The 21,489-nt window shown below is 45.8% G+C and overlaps 2 protein-coding genes across 3 annotated transcripts in view; one reads left to right on the forward strand and one right to left on the reverse strand.

The window, feature by feature from the left end:
- Positions 1–12,549: 12,549 nt before the first annotated feature.
- On the forward strand, positions 12,550–21,231 carry RASL11B (RAS like family 11 member B). Of its 2 annotated transcripts, none has more exons than XR_009558166.1 (3): positions 12,550–12,921; positions 13,631–13,687; positions 14,533–14,657. XR_009558166.1 is itself a non-coding variant. In XM_060278786.1 (3 exons), exons 1-3 carry the CDS (start codon positions 12,783–12,785, stop codon positions 21,141–21,143), a joined length of 255 nt encoding a protein of 84 aa, XP_060134769.1. In that variant the 5' UTR covers positions 12,552–12,782; the 3' UTR covers positions 21,144–21,231. The 2 variants fall into 2 exon arrangements, 1 of the variants encoding a protein (XP_060134769.1); XM_060278786.1 differs by lacking the exon at positions 14,533–14,657 and adding an exon at positions 21,085–21,231 and having other exon boundaries at positions 12,552–12,921.
- The window catches only part of SCFD2 (sec1 family domain containing 2), a 181,480-nt gene continuing 177,423 nt past the window's right edge, over positions 17,433–21,489 (reverse strand). The window contains exons 8-9 of the mRNA XM_035114140.2: positions 21,230–21,349; positions 17,433–17,567 (exon numbers count right to left, since the gene is read on the reverse strand). Coding sequence (XP_034970031.2) covers positions 17,475–17,567; positions 21,230–21,349 — 213 coding nt within the window. The 3' untranslated portion in view covers positions 17,433–17,474. The remainder of the gene's footprint in view (positions 17,568–21,229; positions 21,350–21,489) is intronic.

The following is a 21,489-nucleotide window of genomic DNA, read 5'->3' on the forward strand; positions in this document are numbered from 1 at the left end:
CGCAGGGCCCTAGTCTCCTGAGACAGAGCTTTCCACCAGGTTGGGGCCAGTACTGAGAAGGCCTTGGTCCTGGTCGAGGCCAGCCTAACTACCTTGTGACTCAGGATCTCCAGTATGTTATTATTTGTGGACCTTAATGTCCTCTGCGGGGCATACTGGGAGAGGCGGTCCCGTAGGTACGAGGGTCCTAAGCCGCATCATAAGGCTTTAAAGGTCAAAACCAGCACCTTAAACCTGATCCTGCACTCCACCAGGAGCCAGTGCAGCTTGTAAAGCACTGGATGAATGTGATCCCACGGCTGGGACCCCGTAAGGAGTCTCGCTGCGGCATTCTGCACTCGCTGGAGTTTCTGGGTCAGTTTCAAGGTTAGCCCCGCGTAGAGCGAGTTACAATAATCAAGCCTAGAGGTGACCATCGCATGGATCACTGTGGCCAGATCAGGTTGAGAAAGGTAGGGGACCAACAGCTTAAAAATGGAAAAATGCCACCTTGGTTGTGAAATATAGTTCACTCAGAAGCAAGTCCAATAGAACTAAGTGTGTGATGCTGAAACAACAAAGACCAAAGCTTAACACACAATGGCAGCAGACTCTCTGTTAAATAAACTTTAACAAAAAAAACAACACCCAAATATTCCATTAGCTTTTACTTATCAATTTTAACATATTAATGAGACAGTTTTAAGCCACAATAGTGCCCTCCTTCTCCCACCCTGAGTCTATTAAAATATTTACGTTGTAATAACTCTGGGGCTTGTCCCTGCTAACTGGAATGCCCATAAGTGGGTGAAAGTATTTTAGGGTAGGGTGAGACCGAAGTGATGTGACATGTAATTGATGCAAGGGCCCTACAAGGTGAAGCCCAGGCCACCATAAATTCCAGGAATGCGGATGTGACTCTCTCAGCGTGCATAGAGTCTGACAGCTCCCATCTGTGAACAATAATGCGTAGAATGCGGAGCCGGGCAATGAGAACTGGAATATACCTATCAGATGTGAGGGGCTCTAACAATTTATGGTTTCTTATCTGTGACCACGGTCATGATTAGCTGCCATAGGACTTGGAATGAAACTTGGGGATTTGGGGGGGGGGGAGAGAACACCACAAAGCCTCTCTTGTAGAGCATAGTAATGACTTCTATGCACAGGAGAGAGAAACAGACAGGAGATAATTTTCTTTTTTTTTCTGGCAGTTTACCAATCGGTGCTCACACAAAGCCATCAAAATGGTATCTGAGTAAACCTACAGATACCTCGAAGCAATGCCCATGGACATAAACGTGCCTCTTCACTAGGGATGGGAGAGAAAGTTATCTTCTAAAGCAGGTTGATCCCTCATGTCCAGTGAGGAATCAGATCACACCCACTGGACATGACATCTTTGCTGCCAGATTGGGTGAAAATATTTCCTCCAAATGTTCCAAAGTTCCTTTCAAGCAACGCTTTCCTAGAGATGATAAAAAGAGAGGTGAAAAATGGAGGATTTTTATGCTCGTATGCTCAGCACCATAAGAGAAGCCTTGCAAAGAATGTGGATATCTTGTAGCTAGCTTTGTTATAGCACTTGTTTTATTATAAACACAACTAAGAAACATTCTCAGGTGGAGGGATCAGCATACAACTCTCTCTGGCATCAGTATGGCCATGAAGATTTATGCGGATGGTAAAATCCTGGCAGAATAGCTCCTGCAAACCCCCCCCCAAAAAAACCTAGCTAATAACAACTTAACATTCACACCCACCCACCCCTGGCTTCACCCTGTCACACATCCCTGTTTCCAACCCACTCAACATATTCTCTTCTGTGCGAAGCACACGCATTACACATGCTGCTGGTCACACCTAACTAATTACTGATTTTATTCTTGGAACCTGAATTTCACTGCCACAATTTGGCTAAGAATACCTGCTGCATTTCCTGAATTTACAAGTACTGTAGTGATTTGCTAAAGTTAATGCTGACATGACTCAGAATGTTATCTTCTCTAGCTTGGAATGAGAACTTCTGCTGGTAAGGCTTGGCTGCAATATAAATTGAGCACCATGTCCCCCACCTAAGTTATTTTCAAGCACAGGAGCCAACTCCTAGGGGCCGCGGGGGCTTCTGCCCCCACAATAGAATATTTGAGGGAGCTGCCCCCCAAAGTTGATGGGCATTAACATGCAAATGTGTGTGCACTGCAACATGTGATCCATTGTGTGCTTATATGCCCCCCCATATTTTATTCGTGTTGTCACCCCTGTCCTTGAGCTTGGACAGTAACATAACTTTTGGGATATGCACAAATCAGCAAGAAGCCCTGGGACATGTAATTTTCCAGGGGACCTCTGTATCTGTTCCATTTCAGCGTCATGATAGTGTTTCCAAATATCAAAATCAGGCTCAGTAAAACTTTTACAGTACCATGATATGTGTTTGCACAGAATTCACAGAGTACATGTGTTGTTGTTGTTGTTGTTGTTTAGTCGTTTAGTCGTGTCCGACCCTTCGTGACCCCATGGACCATAGCACGCCAGGCACTCCTGTCTTCCACTGCCTCCCACAGTTTGGTCAAACTCATGTTGGTAGCTTCGAGAACACTGCCCAACCATCTCGTCCTCTGTCGTCCCCTTCTCCTAGTGCCCTCCATCTTTCCCAGCATCAGGGCAATTTCCAGGGAGTCTTCTCTTCTCATGAGGTGGCCAAAGTACTGGAGCCTCAGCTTCAGGATCTGTCCTTCCAGTGAGCACTCGGGGCTGATTTCCTTCAGAATGGATAGGTTTGATCTTCTTGCAGTCCATGGGACTCTCAAGAGTCTCCTCCAGCACCATAATTCAAGCCCTGCTGATAAATGTCCTACGTGCATGAATGAGATTGTGGGATTCTGCCTTGCAGACATATCCTATGAACTGTATTTACTGTGGCCAGTTCTCAAGGGGGCTTCCTGTCCCCTAGAAACACATACCTTACAGAACAGTCATCAGGTTACTTTAAAAGACAGGGGGGGGTGGGAATTATCCCAAATGTTATTGAGTGATTGGGGTCAAATTTGAAGTAACTGCCTGGAGGTGAAAAGTCCTGACTGTCATAAAGTTTGCCTCCCCATCCTCTGATCCTTAGGGTGTATTTGATTTCCTAAAAGTTGTCAAGCATAAGGATTCAGATTACCAATAACCCAGCAACATGCATTAATGAGGGATTAGATAGGGTTTAGTATCCCTTCGTGTTTGCTGATGTTCCTTGACAGGCTTTCTCTTCTGCTAATGCTCTTAAAATGTTCTCTAGATGCACAAAGGATCTTATTAAAAAGACTGCTGATAATACCATTGTAAAGTGGGTTTTTTTAGGTTTCAGTTTTCATGGCAACCTCAGATGAAGATTTATTTTTTAAAAAAACCAGCAATGAGAAATTTAAAAATGAATTTCAGGAGGGACAAATGTAAGGTTCTTAGGCAGGAAGAACCAGATGCACAACTATAGGAATACTACTGTCTTACTAGCAGTATATGTGAAAAGGATCTAGGAATCTTGGTGGACCACAAGCATAACATGAGTAAACAGTGTGATGCAGTGTAACACTATTCTAGGCTAGAAGTACAGTGTCCAGATCAAGGGAAGTAATAGTACCACTCTATTCTGCCTTGGTTAGAACACACCTGGAATACTGTGTCCAATTTTGGGGATCACAATTTAAGAAGGGATGTTGACAAGCTGGAACGTGTGCAGAGGAGGGCAACCAAGATGATCAAGGGTCTGCAAACTAAGCCTTATGAGGAGTGCTTGAAGGAGCTGGGTATGTTTAGCCTGGAAAAGAGGAGACTGAAAAGAGATATACCGTGTTTCTCATATTTTAAGACGTAGCCATAAAATAAGACGTAGCAGGATTTTCAAGCATTTGAGAAATATAAGCCATACCCCAAAAATAAGCCATAGTGGTAGGCGCCGTTCTGGAGGGCGCCAAGGAAGAGGCGAGGCTGCCCGCACCTCTCCGGTCACCTCCGAGCCTCCGGGAACCAGCAGCAGCAATGCCAGCTGCGGCAGGAGGAAGAGGCGGCTTGCCGAGTCAGCACCCAGCAGCACCACGCGGAGCACCACGAGCCTCCAGGAGACAGCAGAATGAGGAAGCGGCTTGCCGGGTCGGCACCCAGCAGCGCGTGCAGAGCGCCCCAACCCTCCAGGAACCAACGATCCTGCTGGCTTGGGGCTTGGAGCGCACGGCGCTGCTGGGCACCGACCCGGCAGGCCGCCGCCGCCTCCTTCCGCTGTGTTGCTGCTGCTGACTCCCGGAGGCTCGGGGCGCGCTGGGCGCCGACCCGGCAGGCTGCCTCCGGAGCCCCGACCCGGTGGTGGGACGTGGCAAGAGCCGCAGCGCATGCCGCTCCGAGCCCCGACCCGGCGGGACCCAGCAGTGTGCCCTGCTGAAGCGCCAACAAAGCGCCCACCAGCGCAGCAGCAGCAGCAGCCAGTTCCGGGCGCCGAGCCGCGACAGGAAGAGGAGGCAATTTTTTTTAAAAAAAGACACCCCCGAAAATAAGCCATAGGCTTATTTTCTTGAGTAAAATAAATATAAGACAGTGTCTTAAATTATGAGAAACACGGTATTCAAATTCCAGCATATTATCTCATAGGATTTTTAACTTGTTCTGAACTACAAGTTAAAATAAAATAAAATATACATCGAAATTATCAATAAACATTAGCATCAAAAGCAAGTTAACCTACACAAAATTCAAAACATTACACATGCACATTAGAATACATGTCTACCTTGCATTTCTGGGTAGATTTGCTTAAACGAAAAAGGTTTTGTCAGCTGTCAAAAGCAGTGCGTTGAAGTCACCCACCTGGTGTCAATGGGCAGGGAGTTCCAGAGGTGCTCCTACACTAAAAGTTGGTTTCTTTGTAAGTGCAGAATGAACATCATGCGACACTTGTAAACGTTCTAGTTTGGCAGATCATCTTTAGCTTATGACCACTATAATAAAATGATCAAAACTAATTTCCTGTTGAGGAAAGAGTGGGGGAAGGAGCAGCCCAACTCAGTGCAAGAGTTCACAGAACTGATATTCTGTGTGGCAGCACATAGGGCAAGACCTCCACATGTGCTGCCTTGAGTGCTCTTTTCTGGTCACCCTCCAGACTTCAACAAGAAGAAAGCTGTCAGCAGACCTTGAAAAGTTATGACAAATGACTTCAGCTGACTAATTGGACTTTACTGTGCACAAAACGGCACCCTAGTAAATTAAACACCGCCATTCATTTTGCAGTGTTTTGATTTGTTGAAAAGAAAGCAAAGCTGCCACAGGCATTTGCAAAATGAGAACTGGGCATTCACACAGTTTGGATCGCAAAACCATATGTTGAAAAGTGCCTACTTGGCTGCTTTATTTTTAATTGCATTCAAATGTAAACTAACACAGTTTCTTTTATTTGAAATCCCTGGATATTAATGCTTAGAGTTTGTTCTGTTTCTGTCAATGCAGCACAAATCCCCAAGCCCTTAGGAAGAGACAGATGAATATAATGAGTAGGGTGAAAATGGTAAAACTAGAATAGTACTTTTTGAATCACTTAAGTCTTCCTTGTGATTGGATAGATTTACACTCCAGATGCAACAGGCTCCCTGTCACACTCTATTCTCTGCAGAGATGACCTAACATTCCAACCTTTGTGTTTTTGGTGCTTGGAATTTGCAGTTCCTCGAGAAGCAGAATTCTTTTAAGTGTTACTTCTATTTTTGGACATGCTCCATCCTTTATATAGAAAATTAGTCGTCTTCTTCTTCTTCTTCTTCTTCTTCTTCTTCTTCTTCTTCTTCTTCTTCTTCTTCTTCTTCTTCTTCTTCTTCTTCTTCTTCTTCTTCTTCTTCTCTCATGTCATTATCCAAACTGAGTTACTTCTCTTGACAATAGATTATTGCAGTATGATAACAGAAGGATTTGTGACACAGAAACATTTTTACATGTTTCAAGCTTCCCCATCTCTAAATTTGTGTGCATTCTTAATCACCTGAAGGGTTGGCCTGTAGCAGTGTTGGTTCATAGCTGTACTCAAAAATTAAGGTATAGTGAAGGACAAGCAAATAAGACTCATTTCAAAATGAATGTGCACAAATGTTAGTGCAATAGGCAATGGTGTTTTGAAGCATTGAGAAACAGAAGGCTTATGTGCACTTACATGGAAGAAAGCAGAAACATGATCAACAATTTGCTTTCACAGCTATAAATCTCTCAATACAATGAAGGTTCATCATTCATCAATTGAATCGACGTAGTGGCACCTTGGGAGAAAAATCTGTGAAGCTAGGAAGAGCTGTAGTGTGTAGCATGGAAGGGCTTGCTTCTTTGAATCATCCAGATTGCATTTGCTGAAGTTCCTGTTTGTCTATGTACGACAAGTTACTTGCCTCCTGTTCTCCTTTTGTGGGCAGCCAGGAATGGAGGGTGAAATCCCAGCCAGAGCTCCACTTCCTTGCCTCGACACACCCTTCCTTGTGGTTAAATAGCTGTTGGAGTGAAATGGTTTGATCCAGTGTTCTCACGTAACCCCCCCCCAAAAAAACCCCTATTTTATTACCACTGACAATACAATCAATGCATTATTTCCACCACACGACACCTATGCAGGGTAGACCCCAACATTACGCTGAGTCTGGTGGTAGATGCTGGGTGGGGTGGGGCAGAATTTGCTGCCTCTCTGGCTGAAACTCTCAGCCATTCCCCATTCCCCCAGTTTCCTGGGAAGAGGGTTTGCTAAGTGACTCTGAGAAGTGTAGCTCTGAGAAGTGTAGGTCTGTCAGGGGTCTCTTAGCTACTCTCCATGCACATAACAAACTACAGTACCCAGGATGCCTTGCGGGAGGCCATGACTTTAAAAGCGGTATAATAGTGTTTTAAATGAATGGTGCACATATGACCTACCACCAGTCCGTCCAGTTTCTGTATATGGATGGCCTTATTATCTGTATATGGATCTGCCTTATTATTTTGCTTGCTTCCTTGCAGAGGCAGAGCTACTGCACATGTTGTCCGCCCGGGAGCGGGGCCAGGGGCTGGGGTGAGCGTCCCAGTGGGGCGACACCTGCGCATAGCTGCCAAGTTATCCCTTTTTTAAAGGGATTTTCCATTATGCTGAATAGGCTTCCTCGCGAGAAAAGGGAAAACTTGGCAGCTATGCACCTGCGGCAAGCATCCCAGGGGGCAAGAAGCCCATGGGGGTGGAGCGAACTGCCCATGGCAGGTTGCTTCCTGGGCGGGGGGGAGCTAGACCACTTTGCCAGCAGCCATCCTCCCTTCCCTCTTCCTTTTGACAGCTCAGGGGAGCCCCCCCCCCCAGGAAGCAGCCCAGGAGTGGGGGGGGCAATGGCGCGCCACCCGTCCGCAACTCCCAAGCCTCCACCTAGCTGTCAAAATGAAGGGGGAAGGTGGGAAGACCACTGACAAGGCGGCACAGTTCTGCCCCTTCCCCCAATGGCTTGGGGTAGGCTTGGGAGTCGTGGGGGGCAGCACGCAAAATGTCACCCCCCTCAGTGATGGCACCTGGGGCGGACTGCCCCCATCACCCCCTTCCTCCACCCCTGCTTCCTTGGACAGAACAGGTGAAGAGGCAGCAACAACGAAGAGGAGGCAGAGCAGGCCCAGGAGACTACAGGGATTAACAATCCAACACACACACACACACACACACACACACCCCGCCACTACTGAAGCATGGGCCTAGTGGAAATCTGCAATGCTTGCAGGTACTTGTGCATTCTGACTTCATAGCTAAGGCAGGTGCTTTCATTCCAGCACTTCATTGCCAACATTATTTTGGGCAGCACACTTCAACCACTCATTATGACATAGCTGCCAAGTTTTCCCTTTTCTCGCGAGGAAGCCTATTCAGCATAAGGGAAAATCCCTTTAAAAAAGGGATAACTTGGCAGCTATGCATTATGTCCCAGTCTGGCTGCTCTTTCAGCAAGGATAACATTGAGGTACTGCGTTCTAACAAATCCTGAACTCCTTGGAGGAAGGGTGGGCTAATTTTTTTTAAAAAAGACATCTTTTAATGGGAGTTTATAATAGCACTTCCGCCCATCCCAAGGCTTTTAAAATAAGCCAAGCTTTGAAACATGTGCAACTTGTCCCAAATCCTCTCGGTGAGATAAGGCAGGATTGAAGTTTAAAATAAATACGAGTGGCACATGGGCTGCCTTGAGCAGCAGGGGGAAAAGCAGCTGCCTTGGCCCAGCATGCGTGTCTTATGTAAGAAGGGGAAAATGGGAAAGGGAAAAAACACCCCACGAAAGTTTTAAAAAGTGATAAAAATCTTAATGTAGCTGCGGACCATTAGTTGGCCTTTTTTGTGGAAAGAGAAAATATGTCTGCTATTCAGACAACTCTAGAAGCCAACTGGCTTGTGCTTTTGTGTGTGTGTGTGTGTGTGCGTTTTGCCTGGCCCCCAGCTCTTCGTAATGAAGATCCTATCTTGCACAATAAGCCCGACCAGCTGATCTTCCCCAGTACAAAGCAAAGTTGCCCTGCTTTTGTATTTAATTTCTTTTCAGCCCTGGCTTGGTTTCTTCTTTTGTTCTGGGCTTGTTTGAATGAGACGGCTTTCTGCTAAAGCAGCAAATATGGCAGTCTCGACAAGGTGCTTCCTGCCATGGTTTGCTGATCCACAATAGCTCAGATGAAGCAAGCGGGCAACACACGTGCAGTTGATGCTGTGTTTATTTGTGCAAACTGCGCAGGTTGTTGGACGAATCCAAAAACAGCAACGACGCAGGAGGGACCTGCAGTGCACATGTCCATTCACATGGCTTGTTCGTGTAGGCTCAGAGGTTCAACAGCACAGCGCTAGAGACAGATGGGAGATGAGATATTTGAATAGCCAAGTTGTTTCTTCGAGTTCCTGCTAAACCTCTGAATGGATCGAGTAGCCCTGCACAAACCACTGTTCACCTGAGCACACAGGTCTTGACTTAGGAGAAATCTCCATGCAGAACAAGCTGTTTCAAAGAGAGTGCAATAATTACAAGATTTTAAGATGTTGATGTGATGCAAGCACATCACATGCCACATGAGGAGCCCTGCTGATTCAGACCAGGTATTCACCAACACATTTCCAGCACTGCCCAGCTAGGTACCTCCTGGGAATCCAGAAGCAATGCTCCATTCAGTGATGCTAAATGCAAGCATCATTAACATTAATTATATTCATTAGGAGCATTTTTGCACTCAAGTGCCTCAAAGCAACTTACACAGAAAGGAATTCATGGCCAATGCATTAGGGCTGGGTGATACATCAATATATTGTCCAAAATAGTTTTGAAGTTCACATCGTGATAATTGTTTCATAATATTTGAGCTGGCAGTATATCATGAATCACAATGTGTGCAAGGGCTAGCTGATATCTGGGTTTCAACATCGCGATAACTAACCAGTTAAACATTGCAATAACTCACCAGCTAAACATCGCGACAACTCAGCTAAACACTGCAATATTATCAGCAGCTAAACCTCACAATATCACCAGCTAAATGTTGCGATCTACCACAGTGTCTGAAATAAGGATGGAATTATACAGAGGAGAACAGGACGATATCCTGGCAACTGCTACTACTTAGGGGTCTAAAAGGAATAAATGGTAATATTATCAATCATCACACACTCAGTTTCATCAGCAGGCATCAATATACAGTATTGTGATGTTTAGCTGGTGATATATCACAATATTGAAAACCAGTTATCGCCCAGCCCTACAAAGCATCCATGCTGCAGGGCGTTGATGGACAATAGTCATTTGGGCAGGTGAACTGAGGGACTCGGCTACATTGGTAAAGAAAAAAAGCTTTGTCTGTGTTATAATAACACTGTAACACCAGATGGCGCTGTGGAGCCCCACTTTTCGCCAACAGGATTTCCCTTTATGAAGTTTACGTGTTTAACCAATCACTTTTTGGGATGTGTCTAGATCCAGCCCTGTTTTAAAACCCATTCAGTTTTAAGAAATGCATGTGCATTTCTTAAGGCAGACTTTTGACATGATACAAGAAAAGCATGCCAGACCAGAGGTGAATGCACTGGGATACCTGCACAAAGCAGAGACCACTCTTTCAAACTGCTTCAATCTCTGGGGGAGGGGGGGGGAGTTTGTCTGTCTAAACCAGGATGAGGAACATTTTTCAGTCCGAGAGTTGGATATATAACTGGTCAACCCACTGGGGACCATTTCTGACAAGTGGGTGGGTCCACCTATCTGTCAGTCACGTGACCATTGTATGATGTCTGGTGATCCAAATTCCAAGCACCGAAGGAGGCAGAAGGTTAAAAGACAGCAGGTAGCTAAGCCTCTGCATGATGCTTTCTAAAGAGCAAGCAGAGGTACATCGCCAATCTTACCGCTGTGTTCCCGCAGCGCTGACCCCTAAAAACCCAGCAAAAGTGAGGAATTTAAATCGATTGGGACTGGTTCTCAACATCTCCTCCAGCACATCTGGTGAGCTTACTCTTAAATGAAGAGATTTGTATCTAAAAAATGAGGCTGATATGGAATTCAGATGGTGAGCTTGGGTGTGAATCTCAATGGGATTTGCATAGGATTGGACTGGTCCATCCATCTCTCTCTAGAGGGATGTGTGCGACGGTGTGTAAAAACTAGCTTGGGTGGATAAATTGTGCACCTGTTCCTCTTCTCACTCGTGCCTCAGCATTGCTGCCTACCAGTGACATGTGGCTGTTCCCTAGCCCTGCAATAGACAATCTCTGTGTGTCCACTGAGCCCCTGGATGGGGGACCTTTTGGGCCTTCCTCTCTCCCTGCCCAACTTTGAAAGGTGGGCAGGGCTACCCACATGTCAATCACCTGGCATAATCAGATGACATGTCAAAGTTGGGGGGGGGAATCTGCTTTGCCAGCCTGTTCCCAGCACACACCAGGATTGAATCCCTCCATCATCAGCTGATGGCATCAGCTGACCTACAGGGGTAGTCACAGTTATGTGAAAATGCCTTCCTGGGTCTCTGACCGGCCACAATTGAGCCATGGGCCTGATCTAGTTTCTGTTTCTCTCCCCCCCCCCCCCAACACCAGATTTTATTAACGTTTTCACAATACAATAAAATAAGACAAATAGAATAAAAAATTACAGGAAAGAGAGAGAAGAAGAAAAAAGAGAAGAAGAAAAATACTAATAATCATGATAAAAGACAAAATTATATGCATATAGTCCTCTATTATAATCATATGTTAATTTTCAATCCACATACGAAGAAGTGCGTCTTCTCAGCTCTCACCTGGGAGAGCTTCCCCCTTCCTCAGTCCCACACAGGTCCCTCTCATCTGTCCATCACCTCTCTGTATGTATCTTCATTTGTCCCAAACATAAATCTTCAGAAATCAAAATATATGGCAGAGTAAAGTTAATAGAGCGCTGTCTAAAATTAACAACCATGTTATATGTAACAGCGACCGAGGCGAGGGAGCTTCTCCGCGCTCTTCCGGATGCCGGAGGGGGGGGGGTCGTCGTAGGCAAGCGCCTAGAGCCCACCTGCTGGAAAAACCAACCAACTCTATGTAATAACCCTAGCATTTCGGTTTACTTGGGTGTTGCTGCTCGAGCAATGTCAGCGCTTGTGCCAACACGCCCCCCCCCCCCCGCAACCTCACGGACTCTCATCCTTTTGTGTTCTATCAGGTGGGAAACGCAAACTCCAACGTGGCCCGCCTAGCAGCCCTTTGCAACGGACGCAGGCGAGCCGGGCTGTGTGTTTACCTAGCGCAGAGGCTGGCGAGCCGCGCACGCTCCAGGCCTTGTGGAGGCAGCGCAGCAAGGGAGCCACTTTCTCTGTCATCGAATGCCAGCAACTCCCACGGCCGCCTTTGATGTCCACCGCGAGAGTTCGACGGCGAATTTTCTGCAGACCATCCCGGGTTCCTGGAGCGGGAGCTCGGAAATAAGAGGCGGGGCCTACACTGGGGCGCTCCCCCCCCCAAGTCACCCGCCCTCGGTTTGCCTCAGTGCACCATCGTCGTTATTGCTGCCCCCGGCGCCTCTCCAACCACATTTGGGGAAGGGGAAACTCATTTGGCTCGCCAGAATTTTGTTGCACGCCAACTCCAACCTGGAGCGTGTAGACTTAATTTCAGGGTTGTGGTTTCTAGCCCCAAATTGGGCAAACGATTCCTGCATTGCAGGGGGCTGGACTAGAGGACCCTCGGGGTCCCATCCAACTCTACGATTCTGTGGCCAGAGAAGAGGGATCTTGCTGCAGCTTGCACGCCCCGTTCCATAGGAGCTAACTCCATAGCTGCCAAGTTTTCCCTTTTCTTGCGAGGAAGCCTATTCAGCATAAGGGATTTTCCCTTATAAAAAGGGAGAACTTGGCAGCTATGTAACTCCTAGGGGCCATCAGTCACCACAGTATTTTATTGTGCCCCGTTCCCTACTGCCCCGTTCCCTCCCGGGAAGTAGAGCAATCGCCTTCCTAAGGAGCCAAGGCGCTCAGGATCGCGCAGCGGGAAGGTGGGTTTGCTAGGAGGAGGCGGGGAGAAAGGTGGTGCCTGGCTCCCCATTGGCTGCTCAAAGAGAGAAGGAGGCGGGGCGGAGCTTTACCCGGGAACCGGGAGGCGGGGCTTGCGGAAACCCAGAGAAAAGGGGCTCCGGAGAGCGGAGGCGGCGCAAAACAGACGCTCTTCTTCTCCCGTTTGCCTTCTGTTCAGGTTTCCGTCGCGCCTCCTCTTTCCCAGCTCGTCCCCATCGCTGCTGAGCGTCGTTCGGCTTGCAGCCCTGCTCGCCTCCCCGAGGGCAGCTGCGATGCGCCTGATCCAGAACATGGGGACCATCGCCGAGTACCCCCAGGCAGGGAGCACCCCCAGCGGAGATAGCTGCGGCTCGGGCCGCCCCCGACTCATCAAGATCGCCGTGGTGGGAGCCAGCGGGGTGGGCAAGACCGGTAAGTGGTGGTGGTGGAGAACGGGACGCGCGGGGCTGATCCTGGCGACATGGAAAGGCGTGCGCGGGGGGGGTGGGTAGACATAGGCATACTGCAAGGACGCACTGAATATACCAATATTCAAGGGGGGGGGGGTGTCCTTCGCCAGTTGTAGCAAGAAAGCTGGGCGTTAAATAGAAACGCCTTGCAGAGTCGAGAGGGAGCAAACCTACTGCCATTGTGACAAGGGACATCTGTTTGCCTTGTCCAAAGTATGGTTTGAATATGAGGATCACATCCCTGCCAACGATCCAAAGCTCTCACCACTAATTTGGGGAGAACGAGATGGTGGCTAGCTAGGTAGCAGCACCCTTTCCCCCTGCTGCCAGATCACGAATGGATGAAGATCAGTGACCAAATAAAAGATCTGACACCCCCTGCTGCCCAAGCCTGACATCATTACTGTAATGATTGCAGCCTTTAATTTGCTTGGCTGATGCACCCCAAGTTTTGTTGGCTGCTGCTACTGCTAGCCAAAGGTAACTCTAGAAAAAGATGCACCCCTCCAATAGCCTAAACACTGTCCCTGCTTGGATGTCCTGTATGTGGAGTTTTGGGGTATACAGATAGAAACTGGGGGAGGTTATTTGCCTTTAACACCAAGTGCAGATGACATTGTGTCTTCTGCTTTTTTCTTTCTAACCTGCACCTTTTTTATTATCAATCACAGCCCTGGTGGTGAGATTTCTCACAAAACGGTTCATTGGAGACTATGAACGCAATGCAGGTAAGAAACGAGTACTGCTGTATTCACAGGTGTGCATTGCAGTGTATTTTGACTCCAGTGACAAACTCAATGAAGCCTTTGGTGTCTCACTTCCAGAAAGCTAGACTGTACAAAGGGGATTTGACTAGGCGAAGTCACTATGAAACGCTGAAACCCAGGTGTCTGGCCAAGTGTTATCAAGAGGACAAAAAGAATTTATGCACTGACCTACTTTAGCTAGCACAAGGAAAGAACTGCCCCGTTTCTATTCTCACTGCAGCCAAATTGGGGTGTCAAGCCCCTCCTCTATAGTTTGACTTCTGAAGTTTTGTCCTCATTCACCAATCTGACACACACACACACACACACACACACACACACACACACACACACACACACCATTAGAGTGAAACAAGTTGCAAGCTAAAGGAGGTGGCTTCAGTGCTTATAACCTTTTCCCACTCCTATCTTTATGTAATCAAGTTATTTATGCAAAAAGCTTGAATTCAAAGCCAAGTAGTTTGCTATTCATGAAGAACAGCAGACAAACAAAAGGAGGGCTTTCCAAGAAATTTCTGGGCCACGTGACCACGAATGGGGTGGGAATGATCTTCTATAATGCAGATGAACCAAAATAAACTTTCAGTATATTGGGGTATGTGTGTTTAGGTAAGGAACTTGTGGCTCTCCAGATGTTGATGAGAGTTTGGGGTCCAAGCAATGGATAGCCACAGCTGCCCCGTAACAAGGTGTACACCCATCAAAGCAATATTCCAATGTCGTGTTTTTGCTGTAATAAAGATGCAGCTTCATATTGAATGCATTTCCCCTTGTTTTCTCATCTGATTGTTGTGTTTTATATTCAGATGCCAAACCATGACAAGCTAGAAATGAGTGGCAAGACTCGTGAGAGACAGGGAAGTCGCCTAAAGGCATTCAAGGGCTAAGAGGACCTTGAATCATTGGCTTGGCCAGTGACGGTTTGCAGGGATTAGTGTCTCACTGATTTCAATAACACAACACAAATAAAGATGATCAGCACTTGCCTTTGCAGCAGTCTTCTGCTGTCCCCAACTGCAGACTCATGTAATACAGACTTGTACTGCAGCAACTAAAGCAGTTGTTTTGCAAAAGCACCTGCCTCTTAAACCCTTTTTGACCTGCTTATTGGCATCGTTCTGTCACTCCTAAGACACTGAAGACTGTGTAGTAGAAAATCTGCACAGTCCTCCTTTACCACACCCTAAAAAAGAAGAAAAAAGGCTATTGTATATCAAGACTTTTTCAAAGTACTGGGAGTATCCCTTGTCAAGACAAGGACTCTCCTTGTTCCGATGGGTCTCTTCCCACTGCCTAAATCTGTATTTCCCACATTTTGGGAGCTATTCATGCCAGTTCACTTGTGACAACGGCATCAGAAATTCTGCACAAGCATAGTGCGGTCTTTTCCGTGGGGTCCTGCGAACCAAGCTCCAACTTTTATGTCTTGAGTCTAAACCCATGCTGCAATTAAGCCTTGGCTCTCTGCATGCAAGACCCATCAAGAACAGAGAGGAGCAGCCATTGAATGAATGAAGGTCTGGCTTCCCAGTAGCCTTTGGGGCAGCCACCATCGGGCAGAAAACTGGTCTGCGCTTCCAATCCCATCAAGGAGACAAAGAACAGAAGCATCATTTCTGCCATATGCCCGTTTTCCTGCTTAATCTCCAAAATACTGACGTCTATTAACACAGTGTGGCAGAACTGCAATGGTAACCATGGAGACTGCCAGCGTTTTCTTTTCTCCAATTGCTTCAAAACAAATAGCTATACAGATATGATTTGTCACCTGTCTATCAAATGCAGCTTGCGAGGGGCATCCAATGTGTATTGCTATAAGTAAATGCTACAAAATGTGTCCTTTTCATTGAAGAAAACTTTGTCCATTGTTCCCCTTTTGTTAGCTGGGTTACAGCCCAATTTAGATTACCTTCATGAAGGGCCATGAAATGAAATAGCTTTAAAAATGGGATGATCAGCATCTACTAGACTGGGGAAGTCCTAAACTGGTGGTCCACATAAATATTTGCTGGGTTACACTGGAAAAAGGCAGTGCCTTGCTGTATTCTAACATTGTAAACTGTAGCAAAGAATCACTAGCTAGCTGGAGGAAAATCTCAAATGCAATTCAGAAAAGAAAATTTTGTTTCTCTGCTTGATTTGTCAGGCATTCTTTCCTAATCTTAAACTATCCTACCATTGTTTTTTCAGAAAACTAGCTGTAAGAGAAAAATTAGCTGTAGCCTTATAATGTTAAATCTGCTACAATTTTTTTATCTGCTTCTTCTATAACAGAAGACACTAAGTAACCATTTCATCCAATAAAGCCTGGGCTGGCCTAACAAGCTCTTTGTGTGTGGCTTCTTCCACGAAAGTTCTACATTCAGTAGCCAAAAATGGAAAAGATTGACTTCAACCTGCAGTGGTGGCACGTTTCATGTTTGAATGACTTTTGGTGGCAATGTATAAGGGAGAATAGTTAGCATATTGTGACCACCCTCAGCATTTGGGATGGAGCAGGCTAGAAGTCCAATAATACATGCAATTGTGGGGGATACTCCATATAGAAAACTAGCTATGACTGGGAGATGTCTTTGCGGAATCCTTCTCTCTCACATGCTAGTTTGTTAAAGGAAGGGAGGGTTTTTCATTGGAGGAAGCAACTGAGTTGAAGTGGGAAGGCCCAGAAGCTTTTATCGTATGTATCTACTGAATGTATAAACTGACCCTGTGTCTAGATGACAACCCAGGCCTGGACAGAGTTTTTTGCTCTTAGCATGCCAGTGTAAGTCCAGCAGGCCCCAGGTGAGCCCCTGAAGCCGGCTTAGCCTCCTGAGGCCTGGGGCAAGTGTACCCGGCTGCCCCACCCTCTGCATGGACCTATGGCAACTCCATGGACTTTCAACAGTTCTGAAACAATCCTACATCATTTGGGTGTTCAGCTTTCCAACACCCTAAATGTCCAATCACACTGGGATGATTCTGTAGTATATTAATGTATGCTTAGCTATCAAAGGCTTGATATTTACCTTCTGTGTAGCACCACTGAGATGGACACCACTGAAGAGAGTGACTCCACAATGGACCAATAGATGGAGGGGAAAGCACTGATAGGCAATCCCAGTCCTCCCTCTTTCCTCAGTGATGTCCGTTGGTTGGTAACTGGGTTGCCATTATGAAAGCTGCCCAATATTAGAGCTCACTATATTAGAGATTGGGAAGAAGACATTAAGGCACACTTTGTTGTCACTGACATGTTCTGCTCAAGCAGACCCAACATTTTCTCCAGGGGTATCTTGTATCACAAGCCAGCCAACTGCATAAGCAAGACGGAAGGAAAAGCTCAGTATAAAAGAAAACGAAGGAAAAGTTCAGCATAGAAATGGAAGCACTGAAAGTCATCTTCGGTCGTTCTGCGATGCTTCCAATGAGACTGATATGGACAGTGAGGAACCATTACCCTGTAGCTGCCAGCAAGAAAGAAACAATTTCAGTTGAACACAGCATCACTGCAGAGAGGGGAACTGAAAGTTGGCTTGACGTCACAGGACTAATGAAAAGATTTTCAAGTGCTATCTTAGCGTAGGTACTTTTCTCTTGCTGGCAGCTATCAAAGCAATTCCCCCAATGTTCAGATCGAGATCAGGAGTAATTTCTGAACCTCTCATTTTGTGCATGAATGTCTCATGGGATAGAAGGCCAAGGGTTTTGATATTTTTCCAGCGAGTTGGGCTTGGTGCTCATCTTCTGTGATAAGACTGTTGGCTTGTCAAATGCCAATGTCTGGCTGGAGACGGTCCGTGGCAAACAGCAGCTCCAGAAGGCTAAGTGGTGTCAGGAGAGCTGTGGAGAATACAATTACCTGAAAAGAAAGAGAGATGCATAAAGAATAACAGAGACTAATCCCTGCTACCACTACCAGACACAGAAAAGTGTCAGGCCCAGTTTATGACAAGGAGTTGTGTTTCTGCAGGCAAATAAATACAGCTTCACTAAAGCTCAACGTCTTATTATAGATAATACTATTATTGGAAACATCGTACCCCATTGCATGATTTATTTATTTCCCCCCAACTTATGGACTATATCAATGTTCCTTATTTTAATTAATTGTCATTCTGAATATACCTGCAATAGGTTTACTGCAACTGTGTTAATATTTTTGTCAACGAATGATTCAATTTAAAGCTGCTGCTTCTTTTTGGCTTATGATAAATTTTAAAAATCAAATGTGTTTTTTCCCTAGCATGTACTCAGCAGAGTACAAAATTTGCCTTCTCCCATTTGTAAGAGATAATAGTTAACCTGTGTGTCATGCATTGTGCAGTGGCAGACGCTGGGGTCTCAAATTTCAGCAGTATCCTGTATGGTGCCCAAATTCAGAGCCCCTCCATCGATGAAACATTTTCAGTGGATTAATTATTTCTTTTAAACTGGTTAATCAACCAATTAAATTTATTTACATCTGCCAAGTACCCAAACCTCAATAGATATGCCCTTTTGAGATACAGTACTTAATAGCAGTGAAACATAGCATACAATTTTATTTTGAAATTCTCACCCATTAAGACCATATTTACTATTTCCTTCTTTCATAGTAAGAATGAAATAATGCAGTAACTAAAACATGTGTAAAAATGACAGGCCTAATGCAAATATATCTTTTTTTGCATTCTCTGGGTTGTAATCAATTCCAGTTATTACTAATGCCAGTTATTAATCACTGTTTGTTTCTGCAAGGTGGCCTTGTGCTTCTCTGAGACATTCACAGGTATTTTAAGTACAATCCTTAACAAAAAGAAATGCCACGAGTAAGCTATTTTCTCTTTGTGTTTCTCAATAAAAGACATGGCTTCTCTTATCATCATAACCATCTCTGTATTTGAGGTTGCCCTGTGAACTGAACCACGCGTTCTTTAACTTTGCATTTAGTCATCATTTGCTTATACTTCAACCAAACACTGGAAGTGGATCGGTATCTGTTGACAGGCTCTTTGCTTGTTGCTGAAAACACTTTAGCTTTAACAACCCTAATCCAATTCCTTTTTAAAAGGGACACCAGCATAAACTGTGAACTGCAAGGTGTTGTTTGAATAGAATGGTATGCCAATAGCAATGTTTTCATCTGGGCGTGAGATTTAAAAGCGAGTGACACGAGGCTTCACATAAACAGCTTTGAATAGTGCCAGGATCATTGAAAACATAATCCTGAACAGGTGGTCAGCATTCAGAGACCAGAAGGAGTCCAGGTAAATCCAGGTGATTTGGAAACTTTATGTAAGAAAGACTCAGATAACGTTTTTTCGGGGTGGGGAGAGGCATAGGATTCCCCTTCCCTTCCACTCCAAAGCCCTTTAATCTCTAATGTAACAGCTTTATACATAGAAGTATAAAACAATGAGTATGTTCTGAATTCTTTGTCTCAAGGGGTGACCCATGGTTGGTGGGGTCAAGTCAAAGCAAAGCAACACCAGATTCCATGTCACTCCTTGTCAAACCTCAATCCCTCTCAGATAGTAAGCCAAAAAGCCTGGCTACATAGTTTAAACTCTTCTCACTCATTAAACCTCTGCTTATCTTTCAAGCCGTAGTTATACATTTGGAGTCGGGATTAACTTGTCCATCAGTGTACTGCAAATTCAAGGTCTGCCCAGGGCAGCGAAGAATTTGATTCACTGCGTTAAGGGGATAATTGAGAAGCAAAATGCAAGCAGGAGAGTTATCAGATGAAAATGTGTTGCCGGTGAAAGCATTTAAGGCTTGGGAACTATTGAATGACTCAAGAATGTCATTAACACGCAAAAGGCATCTTCTCCAGTCCTGCATTGCTTCAACGCCCACCCTGCTTCCACCTCCAACATTTTCACTAATCAAACATATGGCCACCATGATTTATGACAGGAGTGTTTGCATGCTGTTTGCAGAGCAAAAACAGGCTATTTATGTACCATGGGGGAGGGGGTGGGTAGAGAAGGATGTCTGCCTGGATTTCTGGTGGAGCCCTGAAGAAAACTGTCATGACAGCTCCTTGTAAGACTGGCCCACCACAATGATACCCACTCAGAGAGGAAAGGAGTGGGGAATCTTTCTGTGAGTGTACAGTTGCAGCCAATGACTCATGGGGAAGCCATGAGTATGCTGTGAAGGCTCACAAAATTATAGCTGCAGCTTGGCAGATGTTTAAGCTGACCCTTACTGTGTACACACAATAATTTGCTGGACGACCGGCGTACAAAAGTGGGCCAGTGTTGGCAGAGCCTGAAAAGCAGTGCCAATCTGCTTCCTAGGTTCCCGAAGCAGCCCCCCATCCATGTCCCTAGTTCTTGAAAGCTGATGATAGTTCACAAGGGGCTGGGGGATCCTGACAGGAAGCTGTTTGGTAAACCACCCTCTCTCTGTGGTGTAGAATTCTGGATTCCCTGTCTAGCCTCAGGCCTCCATGTTCCTCATCCCAGCTTGAGGTGGTACCCTGCTACTGCCATTCTCTGATAGGCTTACGTCTTTCTTATGTCCCGTCTCGCTAAACTCAATTGCCAGTGTGGTAGGGCTACACCTCACAACAGGCTGTGTTATGGACTAGAATGGACATCATTCCTGATCAGAGAATCATAGAGTTGGAAGGGACCATGAGAGGAATGTAGTCCAACCTCCTGCAATGAAGGAATCTTTTGCCCAACGTGCGGCTCAAACCCACAACGCTGGGATTAAGAGTCTCATGCTCTACCAACTGAGCTATCTCAGATAGGTGGGGCTGATGGGAGCTTGAGTCCAAAAACATCAAGAAGCTACCATGCTGCCCATCCCTGGTACTGAATGCCCCACCCCATGTATTCAGTTATTTTGAGTGCTATTTGTTCCTATCTGGAGCATAAACTAGGTGGTAGACAACGTTGAACTTCATAGTTTTGTGTCCATATATGCCCTCCTCCCTCCAACCTACAAGGCCGGTTCCACACGTGCAGCAGAATGAGGTGAGAAAGAAGTGGTAGAATAATAGAGCGAACCACCTCAGGGGGATGAGCAACAGTCTGGAATACTACATAAAAACTCCCTGAATGGAGAAAACTAGCACTGCGAGGAGAAAGCTAACTAAGAACCTTTCTTCCTGATGTGCTAACTTTCAACCTGAAGGGGTTTCGTTCTATTTTTTTTAACATGATGGAGCTTTCCGAAATGCCACCTCTCACTTAAAGTCTGAAGTGGCACAGTCTGCTCCATCACCTCAGGATTCCACCACCTCATTCTTCTGCATTCAGAGACCCAGCCACACCTTAGAGCTTTTTAGGTTTGCTTCACCCTGTGGCACATTCTGGGCAGGGGAAAGGCTTTGTGGATTATAGGGGGCCGTTTGTGTGAATCCTTCCTATTTTTTTCTGCAGAGCGTGCCACTTCGCTGAAGCCGAGAATCGAGTCTTTGTTGCAGCCAGAAAACTCTTAGCATCAGATCGAGGCTGAACCCAATAGTTCCACATCAATACGTGGAGATGTTCTTGTTGCTCTGAAATGCCTGAAAGAGTTTTGTACCTGTACTCCGGGCTTGTGCACCATTACGAGGTCCTTTACCATTTTGACTTCAGACACCGTCACACCACCGACCACGAAGATGATCACCAGAGGGTGATCACTAGGGTGAGGGCGGCTCACCTATTAAAGGAACAGAATTAAGATGGTTATGCAACTTGAGCTCATTTATTTATTTATTATTTAACCCACCCACCCACCCCCAGTAAAGTATATGCTGCCTTTCAGAGCAAAATCCTCCGAAGGCAGCTGACATCGGAACC

The sequence above is a fragment of the Zootoca vivipara genome, chromosome 9 (assembly GCF_963506605.1).
Source record: "Zootoca vivipara chromosome 9, rZooViv1.1, whole genome shotgun sequence".
NCBI classification, from domain to species: Eukaryota; Metazoa; Chordata; class Lepidosauria; order Squamata; family Lacertidae; genus Zootoca; species Zootoca vivipara.